A 16185-nucleotide genomic window follows, 5' to 3' on the forward strand; every position below is an offset into this window, starting at 1 on the left:
CCTCGGCTGCCGTGCCACCATCTCTTGCTCGACCATCGTCTCCGGCACCGCTTCTCTATCAAAGTCGTTTCACCACCAATGCCCAAACGAATTTCGTTCCCTCTCCTCTATAAGGATCTAGGTGGATTTCTTCTCCGTCAAAGCGGGTTCACCATCTTGCTTGTATGGCTGTCGCCTCCGTTATTGGTTCTGAAATAATCACCCTTCTGTTTGCTTTGCTACTCAGGTTTGAGTGCAGTTTCTGAGGCCCCTTCCACACTGCTGTTACCTTCTTCATCCACCCCACCATCTACCTAGCTAGGGATGGCAACTAGTCCCCATGGGGTGGGGACATGCCCCCGCCTTGCACCCTACCTCTGCCTCCAAAAACCCTCATCGTCCTCGCGATGGGTGACAGGGACCCCGTATCTGTTGGGGACTTGGATCCCCGCGGATGTTAAAAAATTAAAAATAATTATAAAAAATAGAAAAAAGTGAGTACAAGAAGAATAATCTCAGTAATAAAAATCTTAGTAAATTATAATCATACAAATTTGAGTACATTAACAAAATCTAACTAACAAAAATTCAATAAACAAACTTACAAAATCTCCATAAACAATCTCAATAGAGTAGGAAAATCTCAACACAACAACTAAAAAACAATAAGCATCCTAGCAGTTTTTAATAAAAAGCTTCAGTAAACAATATACCCTAAGCCTCAATAACCAGAAAAATCTTAGTAAATAGAAAACTCAGCACAATAAACAATAAAATTAGTTTAACAACTATTACAATAAACTGTTCATACTCAATCTTTAGCTATAATTTTGATAAGATATGAAATCAAAAATTAATATTCATGCTCACGGAGGATGGGTCAGGCAAACGGAGAAGAAACTACAAAGACTGACTTATCGGAAGGAAGAGCGACAAACAGCGAAGTGGCTAACGACGATGATGAAGAACGATCTTGCTAGAGGTAGTGACGGGGACTGGATTGCAATGGAGACGATTCTAGTCTGACAACGAAGACAAAGACGAAGACAATGACAAACACGATTCTCTTTTGATGCGACAAAAACGGTGACAATTCTGCCTCTGGCGACGACGTTCTCGTCGGGCTGGGTCAGGCGCGCGATGGCGACGTTCTCCTCGAGCTAAGTTTTAGGCATACGGCGGTGACGTTTTCCTCAAATTTGTGGTGACCAGCGAGAGGGGGAAACAGGGATCGCGAATAGAGGAGAAGAACATGGAGGTGAGAAGGGAAAATGGTGGCAGACGATGTGAGAAAAGAGGGGACAGGAGAGGTGAGGAGGAGGCTGGGTTTTGCTCTTGAGAGAACCTCAGAGGAGAGGGAGTAACGGCACAATAAAGGGTTAGAGATTTAGGGTTTTCTCAAAAGTATATATATATATATGGGTATTTTAGTCATTATATGGGTCTCCACGGGGGTGGGTACCTCTATCCCCCCTGCCCCGTTTATTATACGGGGACCCGTCCTTCGTCCCCGCAGGTAGAAAGTGGTCCCCAAATCTGTTTCCTGGTGGGTAAATCACCGTGGGTACCTGCCCTATTGGGGAAAATATGCCCTCTATTCCAATTGACCTTCTGTTTGTGGATATATCGCCATTGGATCTCTAATAATGTCTCCTTCTTTTCCTTATTGAACTTGACTTTGATGATCGTTGGCTTCTGTTATACGGGTATCTGGTGCCACCCCTCCTTACAAAAAGGTTACAGAGATACCCACCAATCTGCCACCCTTTGGCCAATCCTCTTGCCGCTGGATGTTATTTATTAGGTTCTCTTGTTCCTGAGTTCTTTGCTTCTGATAACTCGCTTCCATTCTTTGGCCAATCTGCCATCCTTTGGCCAATCCTCTTGCCGCTGGATGTTATTTATCAGGTTCTCTTGTTCCTAAGTTCTTTGCTTCTGATAACTCGCTTCCATTCTCAAGATTCGTATGACTTCCAGTGGAGTATTCCAGCACCAAGAAGCTTCGAGGCTATTCGTAGCTAAAAGCTCTACAATAAGATGCGCCAATTTGTTACCTTCTCTTGGCACCCAGGTAAATCCGTATCTAGGAATACATTCTATTAAATCATGTATGTCTTGCAAAATGGGTTGTATTTCTCTAATACTGTTCTTTACTTTTAGTGCTTGGACTAGTTGTTGGCAATGTGATTCAACAATTATTCGTTCCAATTGCAAATTTTCATGCTCAGATTAATGCACTTCGTATTGCTATCGCTTCCATTGCCAAGCTTGACGTTGCTTTGACCTTTTTAGCATTTCCTGTGATGAACTTTGTTGAGTTAAGAAATTAACTAGTATAATTGATGATGACAAACATTATTTTATTGGGCAAAGTAAATAATTAGTGTTAATTGTTTATTGATGCAGGCCAAAACCAATATAAAAGCAAGCAGCCCAAACTGAATGAAATCAAGAAACAAGGCAGACGGGCTATAAAGCAATGAAAGCCCAAAGAAAATCAAAGCAAGATATCAAATGGGCTAAACTTGAGTGCATACCCAAGCCCGATTTAATACTCAGCAAGCAATTCCCTCTCACTTGCCTTCACTAACTCAACGTACACTTTTGCCTGCTTTGGTCAGAACTCAAAGTAAGTGAGAGAAAGCTTCTTCCCTAAACTGATCACCAAAGAAGCAAGCAAGAGAAAGACTAAGGTTGAAAGGCAGAAGTCTAATCAACCATTTCAAACCAAATCAAGTTTAGGTAAAGGTTAAAGGTAACCCATTTCTTTATACATACATCAGATCTTCTTCTCCACATCTTTAACGTTCTGCCTATCCATTCTGAGATACATAGAAAAGAGGTTGTCTGTTCTTCTCTGCTGTAAATCTACGGTCTCAAACATATCTTGGGGACCAAGTTGGTTTTCAAGGGTTGAGATAAGGTTTTACCATTGGAAATATTTATTTGTGATGTTTTATGGCTTTCGGTCAACAAGAGAAGGTCAGAAGAAAAGTTTTTACTCTGACGATAAATGAGAAAAAGTGAGTTTGTGGGTTGGTGAAGCACAATGTTCAAGGAGTTAACCTAGGAAGAAGAACCCAACAACATGCAAGGAGATAAAAGAAGATTTTCTGTTCATTCAGAGGTAAGGAGAGAAAACCAGAGTTTGGTGAGTTGTGTTCTGTGAAGAGTTCCCTGAAGAAGTTTCTTTACTTAGATAATGCTTTCTTTCAAAGAAGCATTCGGCCAATACTAAAGAACTAAATCAGAGGCTTGCAAATCTGGTTTATCACAAAAGCGAAGAGGCTGTTAATGAAGTCAATCTCCTTCATGTTTTACAGATTGTAATTTATTTTTCAATGTTTATCTTTCTGTAATTTCTTGAGTGAAAAAGCATAATGAGAGAGCTCAAGTGAAAGCCAAGAGTGGAAAGAGGTTGAGTGATACACTTGAGAGAAAAGCCTATAGTTATTTCAGATTTCTTTAGGTATGTCTGTGTCTTGTATCTTGTACCTGTAAGGTATCCCTTTCTTAGTTGGGTTAGTGATGATTAGATTTTTGACGGTTTAGAATTTCACAAATGAAATCTCGTTGAAGTATAGTCTCTAAACCAACAATAATCCTTTCATGCAAAAATTTGTTTGTCACAAGTACAAACCCCTAAAATCTATAAACCGAAGTATTTAAACCTCGGGTCGTCTCTCAAAGGACTTGCAGGGTAGTGTTCTTGTTATTGGTTATGGATTTATTTATTTTGGGGTTTTAGATGAGAAAAATGAATAGCAAATGGTAATGAAATTGTATTAACAAAATGGTCTTGGCAAGGTTTGGTTGTCAAGGGTCTTCATCATTATCACTAGCCACAAGCATGGTAGTTGTGAGGATTAATCTCACTAAGTCATCCTTTAATCAAGTAGCAAGGAAAGTCAAGTGAGTAATATCAATCCAAGTCCATAAGTCCTAGCTTTTCACTAATTGGATTATTGAAGGCTAGAGTCAATGGCTATCAACTATCAATCAATTGGACACTAGAAACTCAAGAAATCCTAAGTCACCTTCTCAAGCCAAGAACATAGAATTCTACTCTAACATCCTCTCAAGCATTTCATCAAACACTTGGAGGGTAATGAAAGAAAGCATTTTTATTTGTAAGAATAAAAGGAATCAACAACCAACAATTACAAAGAATTAACAAAACAACAATCAACAACATCACAATCACATGAATTATCTCAAATTGCATTATTAAAAGAAAACAAAAGAACAAAAATATCTCAATTACAAAACCTAGAAACAAAATAAGAGAAATTACAACAAGAGGATAGGGATAGAAAGAAGAACCAAAGTTTAGCAATCATCAATTGAAGGTAGAAGTAGAAGGAGACTTGAATTAAACCTAGAACTATGAGATCCTACTCTAACCCTAATTCCTAATCCTAATTCTAGAGAGAAGAGAGAGCTTCTCTCTCTAACTCTAACTACTTCTAAAACTAAACTATGACTAATGATTAAAAGTATGTGAAAGTCCCCTCATTTCTCTTCAATCCTTGGCTTAAATAGCATCAGAAATGAGTTGGATTGGGCCCACAAGGCTTCTAAAATCGCTGGCCACATGTTGCATTAAGTGGGTCATGTGCCACCATCGGCGCATCCGCGTACCGTGCGCGTGCGCGCCCCTATGCGCGATGCAACTATAGCAAATCTTATATCATTTCGAAGCCCCGGATGTTAGCTTTCCAACCCAACTGGAACCGCATCATTTGGACCTCTGTAGCTCAAGTTATGGTCATTTAAGAGGTCGGCTTGACAGCTTTCCGGTTCTTTCATTTCTTCATGAGTTCTCCAACTTTACATGCTTTTTCTTCATTCCTTTAATCCAATCTTTGCCTCCTAAATCTGAAATCACTTAACAAACATATCAAGGTATCTAGTGGAATCAAGGTAAATTACATTTATCTATTTTAAGACCTAAAAAGCATGTTTTCACTCTTAAGCACAATTAAAGGAGAATATACAAAACCATGCTATTTCATTGAATAAATGTGGGTAAAAGGTGATAAAAGCCCCTAAATTCAATACAAGATAAACCTTCAAATTGGGGTTTATCAGTTAGCACTAAGAGTGAAGAGTTAGGTATTAGCATAGCCAATGTCAAGTTAGGTTAGAATTTGAGAGTGAAAGGATTGTGTCAATCCTGTGGAATTGGTGTATGTAATACTTTTAACTATAGTGGAAATTCCTCCATTGTTACGGAGGAGACTGGACGTAGGTTGCATAGCACAAGGCAACCGAACCAGGATACATGCTGGTGTTAGCTTTTCTCTTCTCTAAGCCTACCACAACCTTCAAACTTCCCATTCTTATCTCAAACTGCAACAACAATGGTTCCATCTCCACTATCTTTCTTGAAGGCTACATCCGCATTAGCTTTAATCCAATTCTCCAAAGGTGGTCTCTAGGTAATCCTTCTTTTTTTTCTTGAGCATGAAGGCATGTTCTATCGTTTCTTCCACCTCTCTGCAAATCTAACAAGCAAGATTCCTGAAAATTCTCCTTTTAAAAAGGTTGCTGCTAACTAGGATGATGTTGTGGGTTGCCCTCCATACGAATATTTTTAATCTTTTGGGGAGTTTGGAGATTTTAAATCTCTTTCCAAAGCTCTCTATTAGATGTGCTGGTAGACTCTCTTTTCATATCTTGATCTGTGGTTTTCTTTTTGGTTGCATAATAATCAATTTTAATAGTGTAAATACCATCTAATTTATACGGCCAAATCAATTGATCTCCTCTCTTTATCAAGTTTATTGGCATCTGTAAAATTTTTTCACAAATCTGACTTAGGAATATCTCTCTAATTCTTTGTTCATTCCATCCCACTTCGTCAGACACCAATTCTTTAACTAATTCAGCTATTGAATTATTCCTATTGTGAATCCTACCAGCGCCTATAATCCACTTATCCTCCCAAATCCTGATTTTGGACCCATTCCCAACACTCCATCTCCTTTTTCTTTTTAAGAAATCCCTCCCAATTAAAATACTGCTCCAAACCCATGACACTTCTTTGCCTTTTGTTGCCTCCCAAAAGCTCCTATCCTTATAATGGATCGCCTTGTCGAAGCCCTCTTTGAGGAGTTACATTTCTAGATAAATTTTCGTTGATTTTGAATTTGTAACTTGCACTTCTTACGCATTCCATAGTTAATTGTACCCATTTCTCCTGAAATTCGAATGCCAGTAGCACCTTTTCCAAAAAATTCCATTCTAATCTATTGCATGCTTTATTCATGTCTAATTTAATTGCTAAATTATCTGATTTTCTCTTTTCCTTCCTTGTTAACCTGTGAAAAGCTTCCTACACGATAATAATATTATCTTGTATATATCTTTCACCTATAAACGCACTCTAAATTGAAGAAACTATAGTATTTTTAGGTACTTCTTCAGCCTTAGAACCATGATCTTTGAGGTTATCTTGTATATGAAGTTATAGCAATTAATTGGTCTTAGTTGATTCAGATTTTCCGATTGTTTGGTCTTCGGAATGAGCACCACTATTGTTTCTCCAATACCACTTGACAATTTTTGACTTGCAAAACAATTCTTGATTATTACAATGACCTCTTTCTCTATCACACTCCAATGCTTTTGAAAAAAGAGACCATTTAGCCCATCGGGTCAGTGCCTTTAAACTTCTGAGACTAAAAGCTGCTTCTTTAATCTCCTTCTCCGCAACCTCTCCCCTTAACTCTTCATTTATTCGCTGCATCACTCTTTTTAGAATCTTATTTATACATTCCTCCCATCCTTCCTTCCTGTTGGTACTGAACAACTCTGAAAAATAATCCTCTATGAATTTTTTTATTTTTATTTTATCATTGACCCAATTTTCAAAACTATCCTTCAATCTAACAATTTTATTCCTATTCCACTTTTGTATAATGATAATATTGAAAAAGGAAATATTTTTGTCTCTCCACCTTAATCGTTTCACCCTAGACCTTTGGCCTCAATATTTTTCTTCTCTTTTCTCCAACTATGCTATTTCCTTTTTAATTTTCTAAAAAGGACTCATGAAGTCAAATTAGCACTGAGTTGGTTATGAATGACCTAATTCAATTTTATCTGCTTAGGAAGTACAGACGTAATAGTGGAGCCCAAAAACACTATCTAAAGTTGGAGTTTTTAAGTTGGGTCTACAATGGGCGAAATGCTTAGATCTTGAGTATAACCTTAAAGGCGGATTTGTGTGACTTAAACTTTCTATTAAAGAAAACTGCATATTAGACCTTATTTGTTTTGTTTATATTAGAATAGGGAGTGACAACATACACCCTACCCGCGAGTACCTAATCCGGGTGGTATGGTAGGGTGCGGGTAGGATTCTCGTATGGATAATTATTATTAAATTTAGTTCTATTTTAAATTATTATCAAGTTATATAATAATGTTGTATTTTTAACTCGCGGGTAGGATGGGGTACCGCGGTTTAAGAACAGGTAGGATTAGAATTAGAATATTCTCAACCAGCAGGTAGGATAGGATTGAGTTTATATAAAAATCTCAACCCGCGGATAAGATTAAGGTTAGATCCAAACCTACTTTATCCTACTCTACTCATTGCCACCCCTATATCAGAACACTATCATTAATTAAATTTCAGTTTAAGCTCAAAGAGCACGACCGAAAAGAAAGCTCAAAGAGAAATAATAGCCAAATTACATCACATGCATCTATCCATTAAGGTTTTGAAATGCAATATTGTATTATGATGATGAAAAATGAAAATTGTGATAAAGAAACAAGGATTTTTGATTTCGGTCCACTGAGTTTATTTGAGACCGAGTGTTGCACATAGGTGTAATGAGAATATAACATCCTTTATTGTTTTTATGTATGCAGCTTAGATCAAATTTTGTTGTAATTGCTCCCTGACCCACTTGTAATTTTCTGTCTGTTTACAAATTTCCCCATCAAAATCATTTGTGCTTGTTTGTTGCTCTGAATTTTGGGGACTCCCTGTTCAGTCACTAACAACAACGTAGACAAAAATCTCACGCTGTTGATAACTCACTGAGACTATAACAAATAATTTGCATTGAAGGGAAAAAGGTTTCCATTAAACTGGTGTTAGGATGGTTGGTGGGTTCCAAATTTCCAATTGTTGATTCAGTTCCTCTTTCATAATTCAAAATAGGAAGATTCAGTTTGCTTTACAATGGAAAAGTAGTCAAATTAAGCTCATCAAGCAAAGTGCAACTTATACAAGAGTTGCTTGATCCAACGTTCCTAGTAATGCACTACGAAATATCCTAGATTACAATAGATTTTCCGAAATAACAGAAAAAAAGTTCATATAATTTTCTTCAAAGACTTAGAATTTTACTACATATTATTAGTTTACTCCGAAGCAATAAGATTATCATAGCGAGCTTTGAAGAAGGCAAATAGTGGGTCTCTAGGAGGCATAGTTTCTTTGACAATTGGATGGTTGAGAAATTCTTGGCTCCAATTATAAAGTTTGGGAAATTTCTCATTGGTCAACAATTGCAGTCCTCCAATGTCTTGAATCAGAGGGACCCAAAATGCAATATAAACAGCAGCAATGTCCACAAACCCAATCTCCTCTCCTCCGAAAAACTTTCCCTTCAGCTCATCCTCAAGAAACTTCAGTGCCTCATCTGATTCTCTAATATTCTTCTCACGTTCTTTCTCATCATTGGTAAAAACAGATGTCCATGATGCAAGCAAAACCTGATTTTACAAATTTAAAGTATTTATTAGTCTTTTTTTACCTCTTAATCAGGGGCATCGCTAATAGCCATCATTCATATTAACATATATTTCAATTTTGTAAAAATAAATAAAGTTATTTAAAAGAATTGTTGAAACAATTCAGAGATATACCTCAAGTATTTTTTTTATCGAAAAATTATTTTATGACATTATATCAGAAATTTTATAACCGAAAAATCTTATCCTTGTTATTCTTATTAAAAATAAAGAGGAATGTTAGGGCAAGCAACTTTTGTATTTTGTAACTATCAATTGGTCATTAATAGTATTTTTAATGGTGTGATATTACATCTAATAGTGAAAAATCACGCATTTTTTTTTAATAGTTAAGTACTGATCAAAAAACATAAAAGTTGATGCCTCCTAAACTTTTCCAACCAAAAAAAAAAAAATAAATGATAAAAGAAGTCAATGTCGTAAACCCAAAAAAAAATTACGTCAAGAGTATATTAAAAGACATTATCATTTATTTGTAACTTGATCTGAGTTTAAATTTTTGGAAGAGGTAATATCTTAAAAAAAAAAACTGGTAAATCATAATTGGGGTCAAGGATTGGATCTAAAAGAACCACATTGGAGGGAAACAAATTGGAGATTTGGATTGGAATTACCTTGTCATCTATGAACTTGGCCCAGAAACGAGCCATTGCTCTCTGGTAAGGTTCAGCAGGCAAGAAAGGATTAACTTTCCAAGTGTCATCGATGTACTCAAGAATCACAAGGGACTCACTTATGGGTCTCTCTTTATGAACAAGCACAGGTACCTTCTTGTGAATTGGATTATATTTTAGGAGCTCTTCACTCTTGTTCTCAAGATCTTGCTCCACAAATTTGTATTCAACTCCCTTCAAATTGAGACCCAGCTGCACCCTGCAAACAAATGTGCTTGCTGCAACCCCCAAGAGCTTCACTTCTTCTCCATTTGCAGCCATTGATTATAGCTAGGTAATATATTCAGAGTTGATGACGTATGTTTGATTGCTAGTAAGGTATTGTGTGTTTTCTTTTATAAAGTGAAGAAAAAAGAGTTATATGGGGAAAATGGAGGATAAAAAAGTAGTGATGACACGTATTACTTTCGATAGAATTTAAAATTCATTCCGTTTTATATTTTAATAAACTGTTTTACTGTTGAAACTTTTAATAATAATTATTAATTGATGTACAAATTAGATAAAAGATGAATCATGAGAATACTTAATTATTAATTCGGTGATAATATATGAAATGATGTAAGAGATTACATCGACCAGAATATGGTACGTAATAATGGAGTTGACTGGTATTTCGGATTAATTATCTTTCAGTGATATAATTATTCAAAATTTTAAAAAATAATATTATAATATATTATCAGAATTATCAACAAAAAAATATTATCAAAATTTTTATAAAAAAATTAGAGTTCGATCTTTATTAATTTAAAAATAAAATAATATAAAATAAATAAAAAATATTAAAAAATTTATATAATTTTAAAAAATTATTATATAAAACATATTAAATATATAACTATTTATATATCTTCTCCTACTAATTTAAATAAAAAAAATTGATATCATAATAATTTTTTTAAGTCACTCATCTCATTCATTAAAGTTTACGTAAGATATCATAATGATATCATAACGTTTATATTTATTTTATGTTTGAGTTAATTCTAGTTAATATTTTTTGAGTAATTACATGGCTAATAAATATTTACACGTATACTTATAAATATTTTACATATAAAAAATATATAATTTATACTTGTTATATTTATTGAAATTTATATGCATAAATTAATATAATTTGTATTTATATTTTTTAAAATTTACACATATAAATTAGTAATATTTATTTATTTATTAAAAATAATTTAGTATTTATATTAATTAAATAACAATAAAAAATATTAAAAACTATTGACCCAAAATTTTTTTTAACCTTTTCTCACTGAAAGTATTAGTTTTGGAATATTTTCCTATAACATTTGCTATCGGATTTAATTACACCGTTTTACTATAGATATTATGACTTTAGATTAAGAAATAATTTATTTATTTGCATAAATCCCCCTTAAAACATCTTTGTTGAGGATCTCCTCGATTATGAAAAGCCTATTACACCCTTATGTTTCACTATATATTTTATATGAGTTGATAATATTTATTATACATGTAATATAATTGCATATAAAATATATATTAGTATATAAAATCTATATTAAAAATAAAAAATAATAATATATCTATGAATGTTTTTAAAATAAATAAAAAATATTTTATTTATTAAAATATATAATTTGTAGTATTTTTATAAAAATCTATCATATTTATTATCTTATTTACAACGTAAATGAATAAGAATACATGACATGGTCATATCACGTTTATACATGTAATGTGTAATAGTCTTATTTTGTTTATAGTGTAAATGAAATATGTGTATTATTATTTTGTTTACAGTAGATAAGAGAGAATACGACTGATAAACATTTATTTTATGGTTTATCTTGTATTTAATTGAGTGGTTTTATAAAGTCTTTACCCACTTATTTATATGAACTGCATGATTTTACAATCCCTTCCTAAGTTTGTTCTATGGTTGAAAACTTGCTTCCTAGAGATATTTAATTTGTGTATTTCAATTCTCCTTTATACCATTCGATGACGTGATCCGTGTGTTAAGTGTTTCAGGCTTCATAGGGCAGGAATGACTTAGAAAATGGAGAGGAAGTTTGCAAAAATGGAAGGAACACAAGAAACTAAGGAGATAACCTGCGAGCATCGATGCGCGCGCGTGGCTCACGCGAGCGCGCGGAATGGAGAAAATCGCATCGACGCGTGCGCGTGCCTGACGCGTACGTGCGGATTGGAGTCTGCACGAACGACGCGCACGCGTGGACAAAGCGAACGCATGACAAGGAAAATCGCTGAAGGACGCGCACGCGTGACCGACGCGTACGCGTGACTTGCGCGATCTACAGAAATAACAGAAAACACTGGGGGCAATTTCGAGCCGAGCTTTGACCCAGTTTTCGGCCCAGAAATACAGAATAAAGCCAGGGAACGTGCAGAGACTCAACACACATCAACACATTCTCATTAGGATAGTTTTAGGATTTTAGATCGGAATCTAGAGAGAAACTACTCTTCCTCTAGGTTCATTTTACATTCATAGTTTATTTGTTCTATGCTTTTTGCTTTGGATATTGAAGAGTCATCACCTTCGTTGAAGATACTATTCTAGTTTGTTTCCTTACTTGCGCTTTTATTTATTCCATATTCTTAATTCTTGTTTAAAGTGGTAGTTGGATTATTTTCATGGATTGTTGATACAGAGGATTCCTTTTATTTTTAATTAATTTTTCAGTCTTTATTTTATTTATTTTATCATGCCTTCTTCTTATATTTTTCTGAGTATTATATTCATGTCAATGGAGTAGATTCCCTACTTGACATGGGGGTTGATTAAGAGGAGACACTTGAATTGGAAGGCTCAGGTGAAGGTTAAACTGGAAGTTGTTGGCTAGTTCTGTATTTACTAACGCTAGACCTTCCCAAGGGAGAGGACTAGGATTTGTGCATAAGAGTTAGCTCAATCACTTGACTTTTCTTTATTTAGTAAAGGTTGACTAAGTGAAATCAACAACCTTTTTGATACTACACCTAAGAGATCCCAACAAGGATAGAACTTCTAATTGATCATTCCCCCAGTCAAGGCCTTTTATTTAGAATATTAATAATCATTCTTAGTTTTTATTTTACAACTATTTAATTGCTTATTATTCAACTCAACTCTCTTAAAAACTCCTGATTAATAAATTAGCATTCTCTCTGCAATTCGTTGGGAGACAACCTGGGACTCATACTCCCAGTATTTTATTTCTAAATTTCGTGACAACTCTTTTAAATTGATATGCGGAATCTTCATTGGTTAAGAGCTATACTTGCAACGCCGTTTTCTCTATAAACTTTTAATCGGTGATTTTTCGTCACTTCAATTTTTGGCACCGTTGCCGGGGAGTTGCAACAGTGTGCTAATTTATTGGTTGGATTTTTATTTTATTTGCATATTATTTTATTTTATTAGCACAAGCTGTATGTCTCTTTCATTGAATGACGCGTTCACTACCTGATCTAAGTCTACCCGTATTTGATCCTGAAATTGAAAGAACTATCTCACGTATAAGACGGGCTCGGCGTCGGTTAGTCCTTTCTGAGGATGAATTTTAAACGTCATTTAAGGAAGAAACAGGCTCCCTTTCTACTGATTCGGTTGATTTGAGCACAGAGGACATGGCAGCTCCCAGGAGGATTACTCTTCAGGAGGCAAGAGCTCCAAATTTTACATTACCACCTTTCCAAGCGCGTAATCCAAATCTGGGTGCAGATATTGAACTGAAAACTACACTAATTAATCTATTGCCGAAGTTTCATGGCTTACCTGCTCAAGAGCCTCTCAAGCACCTCAGAGATTTTCAGACAACCTGTTCTACTGTTAGGCATAATGGTGTGTCAGAGACTTCTATTTTGCTAGCCGCTTTTCTGTTTTCTCTTAAGGGAAAGGCGAGGGAGTGGTACTACACTTAACCTGAAGCAGTTGTTACTAACTGGGATACGCTTTGGAAAGAATTCCTAGAAAAATACTTTCCAGCTGAAGTTATTGATAGACTAAGGAAAGATATTTCAATGATCATCCAAGGCGAATCCGAGACTCTCTACGAGTACTGGGAGCGCTTCACTAATCTCCTAGACGCATGCCCCCACCACATGATTGACAAGTTGGTGTTGATCGGCTACTTCACACAAGGCATGAAGCCTCAGGATAAGATTACATTAGATGGTGTAAGCAATGGTTCTCTGAAAAAGTACAAGACCATAGATGAAGCATGGCAACTGATTGCCGACTTGGCTGAGTCTGCTCGGACTCACAAGCGCACAGGAACAACCACCCCAAGACCGTAGCAGAGGTTTCCTCTAGCAGTGAGAATACTGCTCTCACACAATCAATATGTGAGATGACCAACCTACTGAAGTAGATACATCTGGGCCAGTAACAGTCTCAACTTCCTTCACCACAACGTAGTCAACAACTGGTTCCTCAGAGAGTATGCAAAATATGTACTGATTATAGTCATTACACTGATGAATGTCCACAGCTCCAACATGAGGACAACACCTTGGCAGCTACTCACAATTTCTATGACCGCCCGAATCAAGGATACTATCAACAAGGTAACAACTATAACCAAGGTGGAAACTTTAACCAAGGTTGGCAGGACAACTCCAACCAGGGATGGAGGGACAACTATAATAGAGGAGGTAGAGACAACAATGAAAATTAGAGGTGGAATAATAACAATAGACAGCAAAATCAGAACCAGCCTTACAGAACACCTCACCAAAGGCAGTCCCAAGCACCACAGAATAACCAACAGCAGACCCTTCAGATTACTTACCCCCCTTCCTCTTCTAATGACGAGTTACTACACTCGATTGATCAAAGACAAAAGACCATGGAGAATAACCTCACTTCTACCTTGAACGGTCTAAAATCTACCTTGAAAGCTCTTGTCTCACATATTGGATCACTAAATAACTCCAACAACCAGCCTTTAAACTCCAGTAAAATTTCCTCTTAACCTTTACCTAACCCCAAGGGAGGTATCAATGCCATCACTTTGAGGTCCAGAACCACACTGCAAGAGAGGAATCCGAAGGAGCCAAGCTCACTAGAACACGCCCCAATGGAGGACATGGTTGAAGTGGAGGAAGTTGAAGAAGAAGATGAAGTGCAAGACTTGGCTAAAGAAAAAATACCTCACCCCAGGAATGAAGCACCAAAAGGAAGCAGAAGCTACAAATGGCACCATTCCAATCCCATTTCCACACCTTACACGAAAATTCAGAAAGCAGATGGAACTTGATCCTAAAATGGTAGAAATTTTCAAAAAAGTTGAGGTAACTGTTCCCCTTTTTGATGTTATTCAACAAGTACCTAAATATGTAAAGTTTCTGAAAGATTTATGCATACATAAAGATAAATTTGGTGAATTAGAAACTATTTCTTTAGGTAGTTCTATATCTGTTTAATAGGAGGTATACCTGAAAAATGTAGTGATCCAGGTCCATGCATGGTCAACTGTATCATTGGAGGTGTATTATTTTCTGACTGCGTGTGTGATTTAGGAGCGTGTGTTAGTATAATGCCATTATCTATATATGATTCTTTAAGGCTCCCTCCCTTAAAAAAGTCGGCAGCTCGTTTTGTGTTAGCAGATAAAAGCATTATTATAGTAGTTGGAATTGCTGAAGATGTATTAGTGAGCATTAAGGAGCTCACATTTCCCATCGACTTCTATATCCTGGAAATGCCCCCTAATGACTCAGGAAGACCATCATCAATCCTGCTTGGAAGACCATTCTTGAAGACTTCGAAATTCAAGCTGGATGCATTCTCAGGAACTTACTCCTTTGAGATAGATGGCAGAGCAGTGAGTTTCAGTTTAAATGAAGCTATGAAGCACCCTCCGGAAGACCATTCTATCTTCCAGTGTGACATCATTGATGAAACTGTAGCTGAAGTTCACCAAGAAGAGGTAGAAGAGAAGCACTTGGAGCAAAGTCCAAGTGTGGGGACGCCCTCTGAACATAATGAGGACACTTTGCCATTATTAATAACCCCGGATGATTCCGAGCCTAGTCATAAGCAGCGATCGAAATTGAAGCCCCTCCCTCCACACCTCAAGTATGCGTACCTTGAGGATAATCAGAAGTTTCCAGTTATCATTGCAAGGGAACTCACTTTCCAACAGGAGGAGCAGTTGCTCAGTGTGCTGAGACAACACAAGAAAGCGATTGGGTGGAGTTTGGCGGATATAGTAGGCATCAGCCCTCAAGTCTGCGAGCACAGAATATTTTTAGAAGAGGGATCAAAGCCTGTCTGTCAACCCCAAAGAAAACTGAATCCCACCATCTTAGAGGTTGTCAAGAAAGAAGTAACCAGGCTACTTGAAGCGGACATCATCTACCCCATTTCAGATAGCGAATGGGTCAGTCCAGTACAAGTAGTGCCCAAGAAGTCTGGGGTCACAACAGTAAAAAATGAGCATGGAGAGCTCCTGACAACTTGAGTGTAGAATTCATGGAGAGTTTGTATTGATTACAGGCGTCTCAACCAAGCCACTCGTAAGGATCACTACCCCCTGCCATTTATTAATCAAATGCTTGATCGCCTGTCAGGTAAATCCCATTACTGCTTTTTAGATGGTTATACAGGCTATTTTCAAATTCATATAGCTCATGAGGATCAGGAAAAGACTACTTTTACATGTCCATTTGAGACTTATGCTTACAAGAGAATGCCCTTTGGCTTATGCAATGCACCAGCCACTTTCCAAAGGTGCATGATGAGTCTTTTCTCTGATCTCATTGAGAGCTG

General features: G+C 36.3%; 1 protein-coding gene across 1 annotated transcript; it reads right to left on the minus strand.

Moving 5' to 3' along the window:
• Positions 1-8104: 8104 nt before the first annotated feature.
• Positions 8105-9759, minus strand: LOC130973276 (probable glutathione S-transferase). The gene is made up of 2 exons (XM_057897734.1): positions 9369-9759; positions 8105-8715 (listed from the first exon to the last, which is right to left on the minus strand). Exons 1-2 carry the CDS (start codon positions 9687-9689, stop codon positions 8362-8364), a joined length of 675 nt encoding a protein of 224 aa, XP_057753717.1. The 5' UTR covers positions 9690-9759; the 3' UTR covers positions 8105-8361.
• Between the last annotated feature and the right edge of the window lie 6426 nt (positions 9760-16185).

The sequence above is a fragment of the Arachis stenosperma genome, chromosome 4, assembly GCF_014773155.1.
Source record: "Arachis stenosperma cultivar V10309 chromosome 4, arast.V10309.gnm1.PFL2, whole genome shotgun sequence".
NCBI classification, from domain to species: domain Eukaryota; kingdom Viridiplantae; phylum Streptophyta; class Magnoliopsida; order Fabales; family Fabaceae; genus Arachis; species Arachis stenosperma.

Coding starts and splice junctions, on each gene's coding strand:
- LOC130973276 (XM_057897734.1), bottom strand. CDS start 9,689: ATGGCTGCAAATGGAGAAGAAGTGAAGCTCTTGGGGGTTGCAGCAAGC. Junction 8,716..9,368: donor CCAAGTTCATAGATGACAAG/GTAATTCCAATC, acceptor TTGTAAAATCAG/GTTTTGCTTGCATCATGGAC.